This window comes from Trichosurus vulpecula, chromosome 6, assembly GCF_011100635.1.
Source record: "Trichosurus vulpecula isolate mTriVul1 chromosome 6, mTriVul1.pri, whole genome shotgun sequence".
In the NCBI taxonomy this organism is placed as follows: Eukaryota; Metazoa; Chordata; class Mammalia; order Diprotodontia; family Phalangeridae; genus Trichosurus; species Trichosurus vulpecula.
The window spans coordinates 216,396,552-216,418,977 of record NC_050578.1 but is presented as its reverse complement, the minus strand read 5'-3'; the positions used below and the strand labels follow the sequence as shown (position 1 = coordinate 216,418,977).

Here is a 22,426-nt window from a genome sequence, read left to right as displayed (position 1 = left end):
TGCTTTTTACAGATAAGGAAACTGAGGCTGAAAAGCAAATGTATCAAAGAGGGACGAAGAAAAGGCCGCAGGAATCCCAAACAATCTGGGAGCAGAGGGGACTGTGATGCATGTGGGGACTGGACCCCAGTTCCCTGATCTAGGAAGAAGCCAATGATTCTAGTCCCCTGAAGAGCTGCAGCTTGATCTTGACAGAGGCCAGAGCCCAGCAATCAGGACAGAAGCAAAGCAAGGAGGAGTGTGAAGTATTCAGACTTTATTTACAGCTTCAGCCACACCCTGCTCCCCCAGCCTTCAAAGCCACTTCTGAGAGAGGCTCACAGTGTGCCGGAGGGCTCCTCACTTCCTCTGGGCCAGGGCCCTGGCACGCTGAATTTTGTCAGCTGTGGCTCCATCAGAGGCCCCGGTGCAATGGGACAGGACGAGGCTCAGCTCCGCCTCATTGCGATGCTCAATGGCCACATCTGCAGCCTGTGCCACATCCCTGAAGTGGAGGGAGGGGAGTCAAGCCAGGGCTTTCCCCAGGCCTCTGACCCTCAGTCTCTCAGTCAGAGATAAACAAAGGCCTCCTCTCCCTTCTCCCTCTGTGCACAGACCCTGCCAACTCTTCCCCCCCTCCCACCCCAAAGATACCCGATAAGGAGGAAAGCCTTGACTTTCTGCTCAGGGCTCACTCGGGCAGCAAACTTCTTGGCCTCGAATTTGTTGCGTCGCTTCATGCACACTTCCACAAAGGGCTCAGGGAGAATGAAAGGGGAGGACTTAGCTTCAAGACCCAGCTTAGCCCTGCACTGCTCCAAGCCCCTTTCTCCAGGAGAGGGTCCTTTTGGCCACCCCCTCTCCCCTCCCCCCAACCCCTGGAGCTTTCCAAGGGCAGCCCTGAGTTGCAGTGGGTAAAGAAAGGATAAGTTTCTTCTGGGGTGGGGGGCAGAGGGGTAAGGACTGGGAGGCCCCTCCTCACCAGATACCCAATGGGTGATTTCTTGCTCTTGGAAAACTTTTCTAGTTCTTCCCAGTCCTCCCGATCAGCCAGCGCAGTCAGCTTTAACCACCAGAACCTGGGGGAAGAGGGAAGGGAAACAGACGGACATCACCGGCAGCCCTAAGGAGGTGAGGGTCAGAAGCAGGATTTGGAGGAGTGCCCCAGGATCCAGTCGTGCCTTTTGTCGGGGATTCGGAAGTCCCGGGCCAGCTGCTCAGCACGCTTGTTGTTCCCACTGAGGAGGAGGGAAGTCACTGTGTCATGCAAGGATAGGTCCAGGAAGTGGCCGCCCAGCTCATCCTCCAGGCGCCGCTGGAGCCGCAGGAGCCGCATCTGCTCCTCTGTGGCCTGGAAGGGCAGAGGGCAGTGAGACCCCCACAGGGAGGAGGAGAAAAAGTAAAGGGTTGTGTGTGGAGGAATGAGGGAAAAACTAACAAGCAGGGACGACCGGATGCCTCCCAGGGCAGGGACCACTCTGGGGGTCCCAGGATGTCAATGCCAAGTCCACCCCCCTCATGTTAAAGGAGGAAACTAGGCTGTGAAAGGGAGACTCGCCCATTCACACAGGAAGTCACACAGCCAAGACTGGAACACTACTTCCTGACAAAAGGGCTTCTGGGTTAGAGAAGGAGTGAGGGGCAAGGGGGCGGTGGGAGGAGGGTGAGACTGTCAACCTTAGCAGCAAACTCATTCTTGGCCTTGTAGTACTCATCAGCTGCAGTCTGAAGGGCTGCCACTCTTCCCTCGATCCGCTGTAGGAGGAAAGGGCAGGGCCTGATGATCTCAAAGCAGCTCCTCCTCCTCCAAATGGCCTCCATTCTCTGACCCTGCAGCCAGGTCCTCATTCCCCTCTTCAGCTTCTCTAGCACCTAGTGACTGCACCTCAACTCTTCTCTGGGTCACATGTGGGTGAAAGGGATCTCAACAGATCCTTGGTGGACTCTTGGGGCCTCATTTCTGGGAACTAAGGACTAACTATACTGGACAGCTGCCCACTGCCGCCCTGGACAGGACTCATGTCCCTTTTCCACAGGAGCAGCCCAAGGCCCCGACCTCCTCAGCAGCATAGCTAGCCCGGATGTGGAAGTTGCCAAGCTCTTGATGGTTGTCATCTTGGTTGTAAAGATCCTTCAGTGTCTCCAGCTCCTGGTGCTTACAGAACTGGGGAACCAATCAGGGTGAGGCTTGTCAGCCAGAACCAGTCAAGGTTTGCCATAAGCATCACACTCAAATGTTCCCCTTCCTCCCCTCACATACCTGTCGATACAGACTCAGGGCCACAGGCTGGTTCCTGAGGGTCATGAAGAAATCTCCACGATTCAGCTCATTCTTTAGGTGCAAGACAACTGTGAACACTGTGAGGCCAGGAAGAAGTCACTAGATGCTTCCTCCCAACCTGCCACCACTACAGGAGAGGCCCAGAGGTTGACAGATTGACATTTGCCTCTCCTGTGGACAGCAGGAGAACTGAGTCAAATGCCTAATGTGGGGCCCTGGTAATTTGGGAGAGGAAATGAACCCAAGGGCCCTAGGAATAAGAATTTGGGCTGCACTAGCTCCAGAGGCCAGAACCAAGAGTGGAGTTAGTGAAGACTTCCTGGTCATAACTATTTCCAACTTTTGTCCAAGTCACCAGCTACAAATCCTGAGGGAGCTAAGTCGAAGCTTGGCTCTCCAACTACCTCCCATGCCCAGGATTCCCTCCAGAGGTCTCACCTAGGTCTGTGTCACCACTCTCAATGGCTTTACTCAGGGCCAATTTGCTTCTCTTCATCTTCAGCAGAAGCGGCACCTGCTCCCCAGATCGCGGCTCGTACTCTAATAGCTGGGGAGACAGAGCAGAAGGAAGTGGGGAGAGGTCATAGGACGGCAGGTTCAGAGCTGAGGAACAGTGGCAAGGCAGCAGCCATCAAGGGCTTCCCCCAGTGACAAGGGAAGTAGAAGGCAGCTAGTACCATCCCCTCTCCTTACAGATAAGGAAACAGAGCCCCAAAGTCATGCAATCCAATACTTTCCTCCCCATGGTGAAGTAAGCATAAGAAGTAAAGCTTGAAAGGGAAACGAGCGTGGGGGGGGGGGGATGGGGAGTGAGAGACGAAGAGGAGGGTCCCCATTGACCTTGATGGCGAGCTCAGTACGGCCACAGCCATAGGCACGGGCAGCGATGTCTGAGTAGGAGACCCCCGGCGTATCCCCAAGCTTCTGGTTAATGGCACGAGCAACATCCTCATCGGACACATCCTTCTGCTGCACCTGGGGATGAGGAGAGGGGGTGGAGAGGAGTCATCAAGACCTCCCCTCGCCCCCAACAGATCCTGGGACTCTGCTTTCCTTCTCAAACTTCTCAGGACCTCCCACAGTACATTTGGCTTCCTTCTACCTACTGCCAAAGTGCTTCAGGACTCCCTGACATAGCCCGACTTCTTCTACCTTGTAACAGGCCCAGTGGGCCAGGATGCGACTGACGCCCTGAACCTCAGGAAGGCGAAGGTACTCGCAGATCTGGATGGCCAGAGGGTAGAGTCGTCGCAACACTAGCCTGGGGTGAGGAAGGAAGTGGGGAAAAAGGCATATGGGGAAGAGACTTCCCAGAAGCTAACAATCCATCCCCTAGAGTGGAAAATGCTCCCCAGAAGCCTGCCCCATCACCTACCTGTCCAGCAAAACTTCAACAGTGAGCTGCTTGTATCTGGGTAACAGGTAAGGAGCCAAACGAGAGACAACCCCTCCACCATTACCTCCCCTTTAATAGAGGGGGATCCCCATAGGACAATGTCAGCATCTCCCAGTCCCTGGGAGAGGAGGATATCAGAGACACATTCCTGGATACTGGGTGTAGGTGAGGGGAATTCCAATGGGATAGTCTCGCACAGCATTGAGCACCCTCAAGTCCTGACACATGCGCACGAAGGTGTCCGGCGGAAACTTGTCAATAAAACACTTTCCAAAGGAGGCTGCCTGGGATGGACAGGAGGTGCATGAGAGGGGCCGGGCTGGTGGAGTGAGCCAGCACCTCCCCATCCCCCTTCCTACTGACCCTGAGCAGGCTCTTCTGCATTTCAGGCTGGTGCTCGTGGCCAGCAGCCTCGATACACTGCCGAACGGCCTGGGGCAGCTGCTCCCGCTCCTGAATCTCCCGGAGGTACTCATCTGCCTTCTGGCTTTCCTTCTAAAGAGGGGCCAAGTGGTGACAGTGACTAGGAAGCAGGTATGATCACTGATCACAGCCCCCCAATGCCAGCGGGAGTCAGCAAGAGAACAAAGGGAGTGGGCAGCCATCCTAACATGTTAGGAATGAATGAAGCTATGTTCCCAAGTTCCCTAAAAAGGATCTGTCCAAACATTTCCATACTCAAGAACTCTTGTACCCTGAGCCTCTCCAGGGCCACAAGTCTCCTGCCTTCACATCCTTGCGATGGAGGTGAGGTGGGATGGCCTGGACATCAGCCTAAGACTTTCTCTGTCCAACTCCTAGAGAAACCCAGAGGAAAGTCTAGACCATGAGGAAATTTCTGTGACTTCTTCCTAGGTCTGCTCAGCCTTCATCTTATTGGATGGGAGAGACCTCATCCTCACAACCTGTCTCTAGAGTGCCTCCACTGCCTTCCAGTCCTACTCCCCCTCATCACTTTGAGTACAAGTATTTGTCCCCAGGTGCCTCCAGCCACACAACACGTATCAGGAGAAAGCTGCCCAGCCTGGCTATTGTATACTAGAGACAAGTCCTAGTGCTAGATGGTGGGACTTAACATGGGAGGTTGGGGGAGGTCACAAGGGGTCAGAATTTCACCTCATATTCCTTCTGGGCTTCTAGCAGAAGGGCTCCTGGAGCCATAGAAGCAATCCTGAAGATCTCTTCACTGGCCACTGTGGATGTGGGAAAGGATGGTGAGTGTGCAGTGCCTAGGGCCTCAGATAGAGACCCAGCTCTGTTCTCTCCTCAGCATGCAGCAAGTACTCCCAAACCAGACTGTGCCTTTCCCCCTATAATCAGAGGCTACCTTCCCCTCACCCTGTCAAGTCAAGAATCATTTATTAAGCACCACATGGGCAGCACAGGGCTCCAAGCTGGATGTAGTTTTGTAACTGCCCCCTGGAGAATGGTTTTTCTCCTGGTGCTCTCAGTCTACAGTCTAGGCCTGGTTTCTCACAGAAGCCCCAGGACACACTCTACAGTCTGGGGCTTTCTCCCCATGAAGAGCCAGGATGTTTCCCTCCCACCTAGGCACAGCCCTCACCTGGAACTTCATGCAAAAACTCATGGACATTTCGTGAGAAGATCCGAACTCCGTCCAGCTCAGGCACTAGGTATGAATCCTCTTCTAGTACAAACCTTCAGTATGTCAAGGAAGGCTCAAAAGGGAAACAGGGCAGGAAAGGAAGGGGGCAGGGTCCTCCACAAAACTCAGGGGATCAAGGAAGGGAAATGTGTTCTCAACCACCCTCAACCTTCCAGGATCCTCCCACAATAAATGCCGAGAAGATGAGCCCTGAGGATACTGGATGCTTTCGGGTGCATCACCAGCCACCAGAAGCCGCCGCTCCCAGGCCACCACAACAGCCTTTTGCTTGCCCTTTGGACGACTACACCTGCCATGGGGGACATATCTTGTCAGAGGTCACACAATTCATGCTACCCCTGCTGCACTAGGACCCAAGGTAAGCAACCAGCCTCCCTCTAGGTGCCATCTCAGCCCCTCTCCTCCTCCCCCTTACCAGGCCATCTGCTTTGGCGGGGCTCGAATGCTGCAGTTGAACTCGTACAGCTTCTCCTGGGATAGGTCATGGATGACATTAGTGTTCCTCACCTCCTAGTAGTCCCTCCCCCCTCAGCGCCCCAGAGATGGCTCCTAAAGAGTGGTCTAGAGAGCCCTGGGGTAGGGATGACCAGAAATTAGGGTGTCCCTGTGGCTCACCTTAAGTGAAGCCAGGCCCATCCAAATGTGGCCCGTGTCAGTGAATAATGCCAGGTACCGATAATTGAAGGACACAGCCATCTGGAGGAAGCCACCTACTCCTGGAGCCAAACCAGGGGGTACCTGGAAGCATAGCACAAGGGCCCCAGCCCCAAGTGAGGAGGTGCCAGCTTTTAACTGTCCCTTGAATACCACCAATCCTCCCGATCTCATGAGGACACAGGGTGCCAATGTGCTTGTGTGCAGTCATTTACTCTGGCCCTCCCCACCACGTACTTGCAGCCTCTGAAAGGGACATAAAGTACATTCTATTTACTCACCACCCCTGAGCAAGCTGTGTTGTCTAACAGGTAGAGGTCAGGACCAATGGCTAAAAGCACAAGGGTCACTCGGTCTTGGAACAAAACTGTCCAGCATGAGGGTAGAGCCTGGAGCCCTAGAAAGAGAAATTAGCATTGGGGAGACTGAGTTTCCAGGGGCCAAAGTGAGGGTAAAGGGGCAGGGCCTCATACCCTAGCATCCATTCCCATAAGTTTCTCATCAAATACATCGGCCTATCAGGAGCAGACACGTCTGCCTCCCCCTTGTCCCAGACTGCCCACACATCCAGGCTGGACACAGTGGAAAGCACCCAACATCTGAAGAGGAGGTACCTGGAACCTCAGGCATCCTACGAAGCTTGAGGTCACCTACATTGGCAGTGAGTGTAAAGCGATAGGCACCAGTGAGGATGGCGATCCCTGACCCAAACTCCGTGTGGAACACCCGGGCATCCAGAACCCGGTTCTGGAGTACCTCCTGGACAGGCCAAGGGGAGGGAGACAGGGAGAAGCAGTTACTTGGCTAATAGTGTCTCTGGGATGTCTTGGAAGACTCACCCAATCTAGTAGTTGTAGTAACGAGGACTCAAGCCTATCTCTGCCCCAGCCAACACCCCTCCACCCACACCCCTCCCCCTAAGCCCGAATCTGGCCAACACCTCCCCCACCCCAGCCATTACCAGCCCCAGCCTGTTCCTGCCCCCGCCACAAGTCTCAGTGTTTCACACCTACGTTGCCCATGCTGAAGTGTCTTCGGAAGTCACCATGCAGCCCATAGACCAGCACAGAGCCATCTTCTTGTACACACAGCAGCTCCTCCTCTGCCGACCAGCCCAGTAACACCACTGGCCCACTCTTCCACTGGGTTGGGGGGGCAACCAAGAATGTGAACATGGCTGATGGGGAGCTCTCTGGGAACAGGTACAGGAGGGGGAGAAATCCTGGGGAACCCAAGGGAGGTGGGAGGGGATGGTCATATACCCTAGGCTAGGGTTGGCACAGGCTAGGGGTGGAACCAAAGAGATACACATGCATCGGGGAGGGAGGCAGGGTGCACGGGTCCCCATCTGCTGGAGCTGGACAACAAGAAAGTGAGCAAGGAGCACCCTGGGGATAAGAAGCATACCAACAAGCTAGCGAGAGCCACACCAGAGGAGGAATAAATCTGAAGCAATGGTCGAACGGCGGGTGACTTCTCTTTCTTCCAAGGGTTCCTCAACAGAGCTGGGGAAAGGGAGATATCACCCAGATGCACCCCCATGCCCTTGCCCTTGGACCTACCCCCTCCCACGACACAATCTCCCCAAGGCTGAAAAGTCAGAAAGGCTCTATGGGGTTCGGGATGGAGGAAAAAAAAAGACCCACAAAACCCAACGGGACAAGGGAGGCTCTGTAAGAGAATGGCCCATACCAATTGGGCCCCCATAAGGAGCGGCAGCCACCAGGCAGTCTCTGAGGGGCTCCTTCAGGTCCCAGTCCATGCTGTATAGCTCAAACTTCCTGCCATAAACAGAAAAGGGCCAAGATCAGTGTCAGGGCAGGAGGCTTGGGGGAGGAGACTCCCTGAGTCTACTAAGCTCAAAAGAGTTCATAAAAGAGACTCCAAAGGATACAAGATTCAGCAGGAGGAGCCTGGGTAAGCCTAGAGAACAGAAGGCTGAGAGACCCAGGTGAGAACAGATACCACCTAAGGAGAAAGGCAGAAGAGTCAATTCAGACCTGCCCTCCAAGGGGATTTCCCCTTCTCAGAGGGAAGAATTTGCCTGGGATAGAATGGCTCTTCATACATGGAAGAAAGCAACCAAAGAGACAGGAGAAAAAGCTACCCCAGATGTGGGGCAAGGGGAGGAAAAGAAGGGAATAAGCATTTCTATAGTACCTACTACATGCTAAGCACTCTTCTAAATGCTTCACAACTATTCTCTCCTATGATCTTCACAAGAACCCTGGGAGGCAGGTGTTAGTACTATCTCCAGTTTACAATTGAGAAAACTGAGGCAGACAAAGCTTCAGTGACTCACCCAGAATCACACAGCTAGAAAACGTCTGCAGTTGGATTTGAACTCAGGTCTTCCTGACTCCCAGCCCAGCACTCTAGCTACTATACTGCCCATTACTACTGGTGGTAATATTGAAGTTCTCAGCTCTCTGAATTATGCTCTGCCTGGCTCAAACAAGACCAACATGCCTCAAGGCTGCAAAAAAAAAAGCTCTTTAAAGCTAAAAAGAAAGGCACTATAAATGTAAAGAGTTATTTTAGGAAGTACCCCACCCAGAGCCAGAAGATCTGAGTTCAAATCCGGCCTCAGACATTTCCTAGCTATGTGACCTTGGGCAAGTCATTTTATCTGTTGGCCTCTGTTTCCTCAACTGTAAAATGAGGATAATCACGTCACCTACTTCACAGGAGTGTTGTGAGGAGTGAATGAAACAACAGTACAAAGTGCTGTGCAAATCTTAAATCACTATATACAGCTGGTAATCTGATGGTGAGGATGAGGATGATGATCTGTGTGATCTAGCTCAAGCCACGTCACCTCTCAGGCCTCACTTTTGATCTCCATCCTTTCACAGACAAATTCCTAGAAAAATCTGTCCCTATTTATTGCCTCCTTGTCCTCACTTCCCTTGACCCCTCCCTGCACTAAGATGACGGATGAGCTCTGAACTGTCCAGCAGACGTTGCTCAGCAGCTCCTTCTTCTCCTTCTTGACATCTGTGCAGTGCTGGGCCCTTCTGGGCAGTTTCTCTTTCTATATATTCTCCTTCTTGAATTTTCAGGGCAATTCTCATCCCTGGCTCTCTTCTTTTCTGCCATACTGCTTGCGCTCAGCCCCCTTTGCAAGATCACCCATCAGATTCCTGCCCTTCCATGTGAAGGTATACCCAGCATTCTGTCTTGGACCCTGGTGTCTTCTCTGTATCTTTTCCTTGGTATTCTCAGCTCCCAAGGGTTTGACCACCATCTCCACGCAGCTCATTCCTAAAACTATACAATCAACTCTCATCTTTCTCCTGAGTCCCAGGCCCACATCTCTATCTGCCAGTTTGATCTTTCCACCTGGGTGCCCCAGAAGCATCTCAAACTCAACAGGCTCAAAATCCCTATAAAATCCATGTCATTATCAAGCCTCCTTGTTTTGGTGGAGAACACTACTGTCCTTTGGTTTGCAAGCTCAGAATGATTGCTGATTTTTCCTTCTCCCTCCTTCCTTGCATTAAGTCAAGTGCCTAATCTTGATTATACCTCTCCTACCTTTCTCCTACCCCACAGAGCCACTCCCCTGCTTTAAGCCTTCTCCCCTGAACTACTGTACCACCTCTTAACTGGTCTCCCTATAGCCAGTCTCTCCAAAGCACTAACCACATCACATCCTGGCTCAAAAGGTTTCAGGGTCTCCCTATTACCTCTCAAATAAAACATGAAATATGAAATCCTCTCTCTGGCATTTGAAGTCCTTCCCAATCTGCCTCCAATCTACTTTCCCATACTGATTTCTCATCAGTTCCTTTCCCATAGTCTTCATTCTGGCCAAACTGGTCTATTGGCCATTGCCCAGAACTGCCAACTTTCTGCCATCTCTGTGTGAGCAGGGCCTCATGCCAAGAGGTTTTCCCCTCCTTGTCTCTGCCTCTTGGAACACCTCTCTTTCTTGAGGTTGAGCTCAAGTACTCACTCCAAAAAAGGGCCTTTCTTGATTCTTTGTGGTTTTATGTTCCCACCCCCCCCCAGCCCCAATACTTTGTATTTATTTGGACACACTTTATATTTGAAAGTTAGTGTGGCATAATAGAGATGGTTTTAGAGCCAGGAAGACTTGGATTTGAAGCCTACCTCTGAGACATTCCAGCTGTGTGACCATGGACAAACCACTTAAACTCTCAGGGGTCCACATGACTCTATTTTTAAAAATATATACTTACTTATTTTTAGTTTTCAACATTCACTTCCATATGATTGAGTTCCAAACTTTCTCCCCATTTCTCCCCTCCCCCTACCTCAAGACGGTGTGTACACTGATAAAGGCTCAACATATACGTTAATATTAAACCTATTTTCACATTAGTTATAAGGAAGAATTACAACCAATGGGAGAAATCACAAGAAAGAAAAAAAAGAGAGCAAATAATATGCTTCGATCTACATTCAGAATGCATAGTTCTTTTTTCTGGATGTGGATAGTATTTTCCATTGTGAGTCTTTTGGAGTTGTCTTAGATCCTTGCATTACTAAGAAGAGGTAAGTCTATCAACGTGGCTATTACTATGTATGATGTTCTCCTGGTTCTGCTCACTTTACTCAGCATCAGTTCATATATGCCTTCCCAGGTTTTTCAGAAGCCAGGCTGCTCATCATTTCTTATAGCACAACAGTATTCCATTACATTCATATACCACAACTTGTTCAGCCATTCTCCAATTTATGGGCATCTTCTTGATTTCCAATTCTTGGCCACCACAAAAAGAGCTGCTATAAACATTTTTGCAGGTCCACAGAACTCTAAAACTAAGTTGGCAGAATAGGTGCCAATCTGCTATCTACATGGTAGTTTCCTTATTGGAAGTACCAATGAAATCAGAGTTATCTTAAAAAAAAACTGCACTGACTTATCTGAGTACATGTTGTTTCTCTGTGGTAGTACGTAAGTTCCTCGAGGGCAGGGAGTGTTTTGCCTTTGCTATAGAAAAACACAATATATAAGAATATAATATATGCATATATAATATATAAGAAACATCCTTTCTTTTAAACTACCCTAGTGATGACACTCTTTTGTCTTTGGACCCCCCCGTGCCTAGCACGGAGCTCTACAGTAATAGGTACTTCATAAATGTTTGTTGAATGAATGGTGTCTAAGGTCCCTTCCAGCCCTGAATCCTAGGATCTCAAGAACCCCTCCTTTGCTTCTTCCTTCACATATAGACAAGCAGTAACACTACCAGTCCAACTGCCTCCTGAGAGGAGCCTACCTAGAGGATGGCATGGCAGGAATATGAAACTTGCCTCTCATGTGCAAAGTGCAGGATAATCTGCTATGGGTTTTCTTGCCTATTACTTTGTTGAGGTTTCTTGACACTCCTTTGGGGCAGGCAGGGATCATAGGATTTAAGAATCGAATGGAACCTGAAAGCCTGTCTAGTCCAATCTCCTTATTTTATAGATGAAAAAATTGAGACCTGGTGAAGGGAAGGGATTTGTGTAAAGTTTAAAGGTTGGGGCTGAGTTGTGCATGATGGGGTGATTTTAAAAAACAAAATTGGGCAGGAAAAGGTAAAAAGGAGCAATTATGGGGTGTGAAAAGAAAGAACTACTATAGAAGCAGCAGGTGGGAGTGAAGGGCCGGTAGTGCTGCAACTTTATTCTCATGGGATCTGGATTAAAGAAGGAACAACATATACATCTAAAAGAATATAAGTCTCAATTGATAAATGGTCAAAGGATATGAATAGGCAGTTTTCAGAGGAAGAAATTAAAGCTCATAGTAGTCACATGAAAAAATGCTCTAAATCACTATTGATTAGAGAAATGCAAATCAAAACAACTCTGAGGTACCATATCACACCTATCAGATTGGCTAGCATGACAAAACAGGAAAATGATAAATGCTGGAGAAGATGTGGGAAAATTGGAACACTAATGCATTGTTGGTGGAGTAGTGAACTAATCCAACCATTCTGGAGAGCAATTTGGAACTATGCCCAAAGGGCTATAAAAATGTGCAAACCCTTTGACACAGCAATACCACTTTTGGGGTTGTATCCCAAAGAGATCATAAAAATGGGAAAAAGACCTACATATACAAAAATATTTATAGTAGCTCTTTTTGTGGCAGCCAAGAACTGGAAATTGAGGGGATACCCAGCAATTGAGAAATAGCTGAACAAGTTGTGGTATATGAATATAATGGAATACTATTGTGCTGTAAGAAATGATAAACAGGCAGACTTCAGAAAAACCTGGAAAGACTTAAACGAACTGATGCTGAGTGAAGTGAGCAAAACCAAGAGAACACTGTATGCAGTAACAGTCACAGTGTGCAATGACTGACTTTGATAGACTTAGCCCTTCTCAGCAATGCACGGACCCAAAACAATTCCAAAAGACTCATGATGGAAAACGTCATCCACATCCAGAAAAAGAACTATGGAGTCTGAATGCAGAGCAAAGCAGACTATTTTCTTTTTTTGTTTTTTTCTTTCTCATGGTTCCTCCCATCTGTTCTAATTCTTCTATACAACATGACTAATGTGAAAATACATTTAATATGAATGTATATGTAAAACCTATATCAGACTGCATGCAGTCTTGGTGAGAGGGGAGGAGAGAAAATTTAAAAGTTATGAAAGTGAATGTTGAAAACTAAAAATAAGTAAATTAACTTATTAAAAAAAAGAGTATAAAAGTTTCCTAAACTTCTAAAGAAATAAGAGGACTGGGGGACAAGATAAGGGAGGGACTTTTTGAAGGGTATGTAGATTAAGATTTAGGAAGGTAGAGGGACAGCATAAGAAAGAGATTCTTAGAGGGGTAGGTAGAATAAGGAATAGGAAGGTAAGGGGGTGAGGATAAGGTAATAGGTATAGGGTAAAAAGAGGTTGAGAAGGACAATAGTCAATAATCAAGACAATAGTGAGTAAAAATAAGATGGAGGGAAATTCACAAATCGTAATTATAACTTTGAATGTGAATGGGATGAACTAATCCACAAAATGGAAACAGCAGAATGGATTAAAAATCAGAATCCAACAATATACTGTTTATAAGAAACACATTTAAGAATGAGACACACACAGAGTTAAAATGCAGGATTGGAGTAGAACTGATTATGTCTTGGCTGGTGCAAAAAAGACAGGGGCACAAATCATGATCTCAGACAAAGTTAAGGCTAAAATAGATTTAATTAGAAGAGATAAACAGGTTAACTACATTTTGATAAAAGGTACCATGGACAATGAAGCAATATCAATACTGTACCAATATGCACCAAATACTATAGCATTTACATTTTTAAAAGAAAAGTTAAATGAATTATAAGTGGAGATAAATAGTAGTGCTATAATAGTAGGGGACTTGAATCTTCGCCTCTCAGAACTAGGTAAATCTAACCAAAAATTAAATAAGACAGAAGTCAAGGAAGTGAATAGAATTTTGGATAAGCTAAATATGATCACTATCTGGAAAAAACTGAAAGGAAATAGAAAGGAACACATTTTTTTCTCAGTGGTTCATTGTACCTTTACAGAAACTGACCATATATTAGGACGTAAAACTTTTATAGGGAAAAGCAGAAATAATAAAAGTATCCTTTTTTCAGATCACAATGTAATAAAAATTACATCTAATCAGGAACCACAGAAATGCAGATTAAAAATTAATTGAAGATTAAACAATTTAAATTTAAAGACTGAATAGGTTAAAGAACAAATCCTAGACATAATAATTTCATTAAAGAGAACAACAAATATGAGACAAAGTATCAAAATCTACGGGATAAAGCAAAAGCAGTAAGTAATCAGAGGAAAATTTATATATCTAAATGCCTCAATAAAATAAAGAACAGACCAATGAATTGGCTATGCAAGGAAAAAAACCCTAGAAAATGAGCAAACTTAAAATCCCCAATTAAACACTAAATTGGAAATCCTAAAATTTAAAGGTGAGATTAATAAAACTGAGGATTAAAAACCATTGAATTAATAAATAAAACTAGGAGTTGGTTTTATTAAAAAAAAACCACAATAAAACAGATAAACCATTGTTTAATTTGATTTTTTTTTAAAAAGGGAAGAAAACCAAATCACTAGTATTAAAAATGAAAAGGGTGAAGATGAAATCAAAGCAACTGGAGTTATTTTGCTCCATTATATGCCAATAAATTTAACAATTTAAGTGAAATGGAAAAATATTTACGAAAATATAATTAGTAAAGATTAGTAAAGGAGTAAAAAGAATATCTAAGTAGGTCTAATTTAGAAAAAGAGATCCACAGGCCATGAATGAGCTTACTGAGAATAAAGCACCAGGTCCAGGTAGATTTACAAGTGAATTATATCAAACATTTAATTTCAACTAATTCCAACATTAAATAAATTATTTGGAATGGTAGGTAAAGAAGGGATTCTACCAATCTCCTTTTATGAAACAAATATGATAGTGATATGTAAACCAGGAAGAGTAAAAACAGAGAGAAAATTATAGACCAATTTCATTAATGAAAATGAAAGCAAAAATCCTAAATAAAATACCAGCTAAAAGATTACAACAATATATTACAAGGATTATATGTTATGACGAAGCAGGATTTATGCCAGGAATGTATATAAATGTATATACCAGGAATGTACATAAAGAAAACTATTAACATAATTATGTCAACAATAAGTGTATTAAAAACCATGTAATTATATCAACATGTGAAGAAAAAGCTTTTGGTAAAGCACAACACTCCATTTCTATTAAAAAACACTTGAAAATACAGGTATAAATGGATTTCTCCTTAAACTAATAAAAAGTATTTAGCTAAAACAATCAGCAAGAGATTATTTGTAATGGGGATAAACTAGAAGCTTTCCCAGCAAAATCAGGTGTGAAGGAAGGATGCCCACTGTCACCCATATTATTCAATATTGTATTGGAAATCCTAGCAATAGCAATAAGAAAAAGAAATAGAAGGAATCGGAATAGGGGATGATAATAAAACAATCTCTTTTTGCAGATGATATACTTGGAAAATCCCAAAGACTCAACTAAAAAGTTAGTTAAAACAATTAATAATTTTAGCAAAGTAACAGGATATAAAGTAAATCCACATAAATCATCAGCATTCCTATATATCACAAACAGAAGTCTGCAAGAAGAGAGTAAGAGATACCCCCTTTAAATTAACTCTAGACAGTATAAGATACCTGGGAGTACACCTGCCAAAACAAACCCAACCCAGGAACTATATAGACAAAACTATAAAAAAAGTTTTATATAAATAAAATCAGATTTAAATAACTGGAGAAATATTAATTGTTCATGGGTAGGCAGGGCCAATATAATAAAAATGATGATTTTATCCAAACTAATTTATATACTCAATGCCATCTCAATTAAATTAGCAAAAAATTACTTTACTGAATTAGAAAAAATAAGAAAATTCATTTGAATAACAAAATGTCTAGAATATAAAAGGAACTATTGTAAAGAAAGGAGGTTTAGTAGTGCCAGATCTTAAATTACATTATAAGGCAATAATTATCAAATTTTCAATAATTATCTGGTACTGGCTAAAAAATAAAAAGGGAGATCAATGGAACAGAGTAGATACACAATTTATAGCAGAAAATAAATATAGTAACCTTGTCTTTGACAAATATGAAAACTTTTGTTTTTAGGATGAGAATTCATTATTTTGTAAAATATGGGAGAACTGGAAAGCAGTATGGCAGAAACTGAGCATAGAACAATATCATATGCTATTTACCAAGATAAGATCAAAATGGATACATGACCTAAATGTAAACATATAAGAAAATCTGAAAAACATGGAATATACTACCTATCAGACACAGGGACAGGTGAACAATTTATGAATAAATAAGAGATAGCAGTGCAAGGTGTAAAATGGACAATTTTTGATTACATTAAATTAAAAATGATTTGTGCAAATTAAATAAATGTAGCCAAAATCAGAAGGAAAGCAAAAAATGTGGGGGGGGGGGATTTATAGATAGATTCTCAGATAAAAGTCTCATATCTCAACTACATAAAAATCTTTGTTAAATCTACAAGAATATGAATCATCCCCCAATTGATAAATGGTCAAAGGATATGAACAGGTTTTCCAATGAAGAAATCAAAACAATTTATAGTCATATGGAAAAATGCTCTAAATCATTACTGATGAGAGAAATACAAAACAAAACAACCTTGAAATATAACTTTACACCTATCAGACTGGCTAAAATGATTGAAGGGGAAAGCGACAAATGTTGGAGAGGATGTGGAAAAATCAGGACACTAATTTGCTGTTGGTGGAACTGTGAACTGATCCAACCATTCTGAAGAACAATCTGGAATTATGCCCAAAGAATTATTAAAATTGCCTATACCTTTTGACCCAGCAATACCACTACTAGGTCTGTTTCCCAAGCTGATTAGAGAAAAAGGAAAGGAACCTCTATGTTCTAAAATATTTACAGCAGCTCTATTCATAGTGACAAAGAACTGGAAATTGTGGGGATGCCCATCAACTGGGGAATGGTTAAACAAGTTGTGTTACGCTATTGTGATGGAATACTACTGTGCTACAAGAAGTGATGAGCTGGCTGATTTTAGAAAAACCTGGGAAGACTTGCAGGAAATAATGAAGAGTGAAATGAGAACACTGTATACGGTAATAACAATGTTATTTTAAGAACAACTTTGAATGACTAAGTCATTCTGACCATTATAAATACCCAGAATGTCTACACAGTACATATGAAGGAAGACACTATTTGCATCCAGAGAAAGAACTAAAAAATAATAGAAGTTTCATGGGTAGGCAGGTACTGGTACATAACAGAATGATTTTACACACACACACACACGTTTGTGTCTAATGGTAGACATTTCGGGAGGGGGGTAAGAGGTGAAGAAAAAAAGGGGGGAAAAGTTACATCCACAATAGATTTGCAGTTTCATGTACAATCATCTTTTTTTTCCTATTCAACTATGTTAAGGAATGCTTGTTTTATTTCTTAAATTCAGAATAAAAGAAATAAAATTAAAAAAACATAAGTTTGCATCAACGACTTTAAAAAAATCCTTGAAGATAAGAGATAATTTTGCTCACCAGCCTTCTCATCACTAATATCAAGTGAAGGATAAAAAGAGGTGTCCTATGCTTAGCAAACATGCCTATCGTTGTTACTGAGGATGTCTGGCTCAGAATCAAAAGGGAAGATGGATTCCCTATAACTGCCAAGGTCCTCCAGATGTCTCTAGATGTTGGCTGTCTTTGTTCATGAATTGTAGGGATGGCCTCAAATCCTTGGAATACTGCAGAACTCCCTAAATGAGTTCCATAATCCCTCAAAATTATTTGGCCCACCTATCTTCACAGGAAAAAACAGATGTATCAAGACTGAGATTGTCCAGATTCTGCCATGAAACTGATCAGATGACACATGGAGTTGGGCGCAAGTATGGTACACCTTGGATGGTCACTGCATACTTATAGTGTGCTAGGCCTGAAACTGAAAATTAGGAAATTTTGCAGAACTTACAATGATGCTAGGTCTTTTCTTGAATAAAATTCACCTTTTTAACAATGATTTTCTTTCGTACTGTAATGGGAGACATTTTGGGAAATGATAGAAGTGGTATATTTGGAATAGAGGACCTGATCTAGAATCTGGGCTCTGCCACTAATCACCTCGACCTCTCTGGGTCTGTTTCCTCATTTCTAAAATTGATCTTTGGTGTTTCTTCCAACTCTAAACCTACAATCTTGTGGCTATCAGTTATGGAATGTCAGTCTCCAAAGAACTCTTCAAGTAGAGAAGGATCCACAGGGCACCTAAAGGGTACATAGTGGGATTGAGTAGATGGCAACATATGACCAGCCAAGACTTGCACAAGGAGCAATATAAACCATGTCAGCAGAGAAATATATGATCTAAAAAAGAAGGCTGCCATATGGTAAGAAAGAGAGAAAGGACAGACACCCTGGGGTTGCTGTTGGTATACACGAAATTTCAAGCATATGGATTAGGGGATTCATAACAGGTAATGCATAAGAGTCATTGAGGATGAGAAGGCATGGATGAGGCACCTGTCGAAGAGCGTACTCAAATTGGCAATGTTACAGATCAAGGAAGTTTTATGTAGTTTCCCTAGATTGTGGCAAATCATTTGAAAAAATCGATTGTGTTCTTATGGACAAGAAAAAGACACAGACTAGAGGATAGAACAATTGGGTGGATTTAGAACTGGCAGAAAGGCTGAATGCAGAGCTGCCACTAATGGCTTCAAGTCAACTTGGAATGAAGTCTCCTGTGGAAAGTCCCAGGGATCTGTATTAACTGTAAACTTTTTAAACATTTTTAATCACTGACCTAGATAAAGGCAGGGATAGAAAGCTTATCATTTTTTTAACTGACACAAAGCTAGGCGGCATTACTAACACCAAGAACTTTAGAAGCAAAATCAGGAGTGTGCTGATTTCTGAGGTGTAAATGTTCACAATGAAAACTTAACAATCAGCTCTGGGCAGGATCCAAAAAGATTTCCAGAAATTAGAACTTAGGGCTCAAACTAATAAAATAATTTTTTATTGATGTATTTTGTTTTTATATCACATTCATTTAAAATATATATTCTCTTCCCTACCCACTGTTATGTGGTGGTTTTTTTTTTCTAATTGCCCAGCACAGCCATTTTATCTGAAGCCAGCTGAGGCTTTAGCACAATTTAGCACAAGGTGATTAAGTGTTTAGGGGTAAAAGCACTCTGGCTCTGTTTTAAGGTAACCATTTGCTAGACAAACCCCTGTATCAGTTTACCAGATTCGATTTTTCCCCTTCTGCTATCTGCGACATGTAAACCTCCATCCTCCTCATTTGCCTGCTATAAATTTTGCAAGCCTAATCTCTGAAATGTTAAATCCTAATTGTATTTTTTTTCTCTCATAAAACTATATAAGCCCTTGGAAAGACTTTGTCTATTGCCCAGAGGTAATTTAGGAACTCTTGAGCCTGTGCTCAAAGTATAATATAAAATGTCTGTGTGGATAAGCATGATTTGCAGCAATATCCATCAACAAATCACTGGCTGCTTTCATATCACCACCAAGGCATCCTTTGTAACAAAGCAAAAAGGTTTAGTAAAGCAAACTCAGACAGCAACTACAACCTCTCTACTGCTTGGGCTGTGTTTCCATCAAAGATGACTAGGCCAACTTGATCTGTTTCAGCTGAACTAACCTAAATGTCATGCTTGGAGAGCTGACATCACCAAGAAACCTGGAGGGGGATGAAGAGGCTTTGATTCTTACAACTAGTGTTGAATGGTTCTTCTCTTTCTGAGAATCACTGATTCCAGGCCCCCAAACAATAATCCTTGATTGCTACTTAATTCTGGGACAAGCAAAGGAGGCAGGTGTGGACCAACTTCAAGTGAGGGCTTAGTATGGTCTTGACAGCAAGAAGAATACTAGGGATCACTATTCCCTCCCCCCACCCCAAACCCTCCCAGCCTCCAAACTTCCCTAGTTCCCCTGAAGGCACCACCATCCTCATAGTTACCTAGGTTAATCTTGGAATCAATTTCCACTCTTCATTCTTCCTCACCCCACATCCAAAGAGTAGAGGAGTCTTTTCAATTCTACCCCTACAACATTTCCTATTTTTCCTTTACCACCATCCTCCACACCAACACCAAGCCTCCCAAACCAACAATTTGTCCTTCTCAAACACCTCCCCTCAAATACTAGTATAGCTTCGAGGCCACAGGTTCCCCACCCCGGGGTCGGCAGTCCATGGCCTTGCTCCCAGGAACAGCTGTGGCCCCTAGGGTAAGGGGCTCTGCTTCTAGCACAACCACAGAGCCAACATTCAGAGGAAAAATCTTGTAAAGCCCTGATCTTGGGGTCAGTTTGGGGATGTTTAGTGTTGGCTTCTACAGGTAATGCAGCTCTCACTCCCTCAGCAACTCAGCTACTGAAAATGCAGAAGATAAAGTCCTTGCCACCAAAGTCCCTGGCACCATCAAATGGGTCTACATCAGAAAAATATAGTTTTATCATTAGAAAAAACACTATAAAAAGATGCACTAACATATGCCTTGCCAGGACACCCTAAGGACCACTGGGCCTTTTCCATCTGCTCAGCAGTTGAGGCCTCCTACATGAGTTGTCTTTCCTTACTAGAACAGGACCTTCTTGAAAGCAGGGACTGTCTCTCATTATCTCCTTGTATCTCTAGCAATTAGCATAGTACATGGCACATACTTAGCATTTAACGAATGCTTTTTCATTCATTCATTTGAAAATACATGCAATATTATTCATAATCCCCAACATAATATGAAATTTAATAAGGATGAATGCAGAGCTTTACATCTGAGTTAAAAAAAAATTTCACAAGTACAAAATAGAGAAGGAATGGCTAGACAGCAGTTCACCTGAAAAAGATCTGGGAGTTATAACAGACTGTAAGCTCCATAAGTCAACACTGTCATACAGCAATCCTTCCCCTCCCCCCTCCCCATCCCCCAAACTCCAAACTATGTAAGGTAGACACAACAAATACTCTTATTCCCATTTTACAGAAAACTAACATTTGGAGCATTTACATGACTTGCCCATAGCTAGTGTCACAAGTGAGATTCAAACCCAGGTCCTGCTAAATCCAAATGGAGTATTTTGCAGTATTTTCTACCCCTCTGAGATTATCTCCAATTTATTTTGTTTGTTACTTGTTTGTACATAGTTATTCGCAAGTTGTCTCCCCCATCAGATTGTGAGCTGCAGAAAATTTTTGCCTTTCTTTGTAGCTCCAGCACTTGGCACAGTGCCTGGCACATAGGAGGTCCTCAATAAATACTGGTTGACTATACCTCACTGTGATATAAAACAAAGACTAAAGATTACTCTTGGCCCTAGAGAATAGAATCAGGAATAATAGGCAAACTTTGCAGAGGTTGATTTTATCTCAATTATAAGGAAAAACTTCCTCAAAATTAGCAATTATCCTTTAAAGTGGAATGAACTGCTTCTGAAGGTAGTGGTTGTCCCCTTACGGGAAATCTATAACCAAAAGCTATTGAACCAACCAACCACTCTCCAGATACAGATCAACAGGCATTTGTTTGATGGCTACTGTGTCAAGCACTGTGTTAGGTTCTAAAGATAAACAGACAAAAATGAAACAATTCTTGTTACATTCTATAGGAGAAGATAACATGTATGTAAATAAGTATCTACAAAACATAGAAAGATAAAATGGTGTGGGGGGGAGGGGAAGATAAGGAAAGGCTTCACAAAGAAGGTGGTGCTTGAGCAAAATTTTAAAGGAAACAAGAAATCTGGTAAGAGTGCATTGAAGCCAAGGGAGACAAGAGTCAGTGGAAGGCAGGAGGCAGGAGATGAATGAAGTGCCCTGGGTGAGAAACAGCAAGCAGGTCAGTTTACTTGCAACACAGAAAGTAGGAAAGGGGGTAATATATGAGGTGGGAAGATAGGTTTGAGGCCAGGTCGTGAAAGGTTTTAAAAGCCAAGAAGAAGAAATTGTATTTGGTTTTAGAGGCAATAAGGTATTTATGGAATAAGACTTTCTGGGTTATAGTGTAAAAGGAATTCATGTTCAGGTACTGGTTGGACAAGATAGTCTTTAATTCAGGAGTCGAATGAACTTCTTTTTATTTTTCTAATAGTTTGTATTTCAATATAATTGCTTTTCTTTGCATTCCTATCTTTAAAAAAAATTATGCACATGAAAACATGGTTCTTGAGAAGGGGTCCATTAAGAACCCCTGCCCCCTTTCCAACACAGCCTGGGAGTCTCCGCTTTGACGCTTCCTTGACAACCGCGTGATCTGTGGGCTGGAGGAATGGGGGAGGGGCGTTAACCAGGGGATTCAGAAAGAAGAGGACAGAACGGGGTGGGGAAGGTGCCGAGAGGTGGGTGGGTGTGGGGGAGGGGTAAGAGAAGGGGTGATGGAGTGAGGGGTGCATGCGGAGAGAGGAAGCCGGGGTTCTTGGCGGATCAGGGCGGGGGGAGGCCAGGGGCCCCTGCACGCGGATGGGAGGGGTCGCTCGAGAGTCGCCCAAGGGATGAGGAAGCGAGTCCTAAGTAGGCCCGGGGACCCGCGCTCACCGATAGAAGGCCGCTTCCCCAAGGGGGTTCCAGTCCGCAGTGTAACAATCCATGGCTGCACCCGGATCCCCCCCCCCCCCCACACTGGGGGGTCCAGTCAGCTCCGAACGGCCGACCCTTCCTCTTTTTCCTGCCGCTAAACTTCCGCTTCCGCCCGTAGCTGTCACGTGACGACGCCGAGGACGCCATCACCTGTGTGGGCATGGCTTTGGCCCCGCCTTCCTAATGGCCCCGCCTCCACCCGGCCTGGGCTACGCCCCCCCACCTACCCCCTCCCTGCGGAGCCCGCCTACCTCTGCACACCCAGCCCCAGACCCGCCCTCCATTCAATTCAGTTCAGCACCTGCTGTGTGCTGGCCCCC

The 22,426-nt window shown here is 44.4% G+C and overlaps 1 protein-coding gene across 1 annotated transcript; it reads right to left on the bottom strand.

Annotated features, from left to right (window-relative positions):
• Positions 1-236: 236 nt before the first annotated feature.
• VPS16 (VPS16 core subunit of CORVET and HOPS complexes) lies at positions 237-22,223 on the bottom strand. Its single transcript, XM_036764373.1, has 24 exons — positions 22,065-22,223; positions 7,630-7,718; positions 7,345-7,442; positions 6,951-7,079; positions 6,552-6,696; positions 6,219-6,334; positions 5,899-6,021; positions 5,699-5,754; positions 5,483-5,572; positions 5,221-5,315; positions 4,773-4,849; positions 4,020-4,151; positions 3,813-3,940; positions 3,636-3,671; positions 3,413-3,521; positions 3,101-3,235; positions 2,699-2,807; positions 2,240-2,337; positions 2,036-2,143; positions 1,657-1,734; positions 1,161-1,330; positions 962-1,058; positions 634-737; positions 237-484 (listed from the first exon to the last, which is right to left on the bottom strand). The coding sequence occupies exons 1-24, from the start codon at positions 22,115-22,117 to the stop codon at positions 340-342; spliced, it is 2,520 nt and encodes an 839-aa protein (XP_036620268.1). The 5' UTR covers positions 22,118-22,223; the 3' UTR covers positions 237-339.
• Positions 22,224-22,426: the final 203 nt, after the last annotated feature.

Excerpts from the sequence above, each read along its gene's own strand:
- VPS16 (XM_036764373.1), bottom strand. The coding sequence starts at position 22,117 with ATGGATTGTTACACTGCGGACTGGAACCCCCTTGGGGAAGCGGCCTTC. Across the intron at positions 7,080-7,344 it reads TGGCTCTCGCTAGCTTGTTG|TGGAAGAGTGGGCCAGTGGT; the intron begins GTATGCTTCTTA and ends CCCCCAACCCAG. Across the intron at positions 2,144-2,239 it reads CCCTGAGTCTGTATCGACAG|TTCTGTAAGCACCAGGAGCT; the intron begins GTATGTGAGGGG and ends TTGGTTCCCCAG.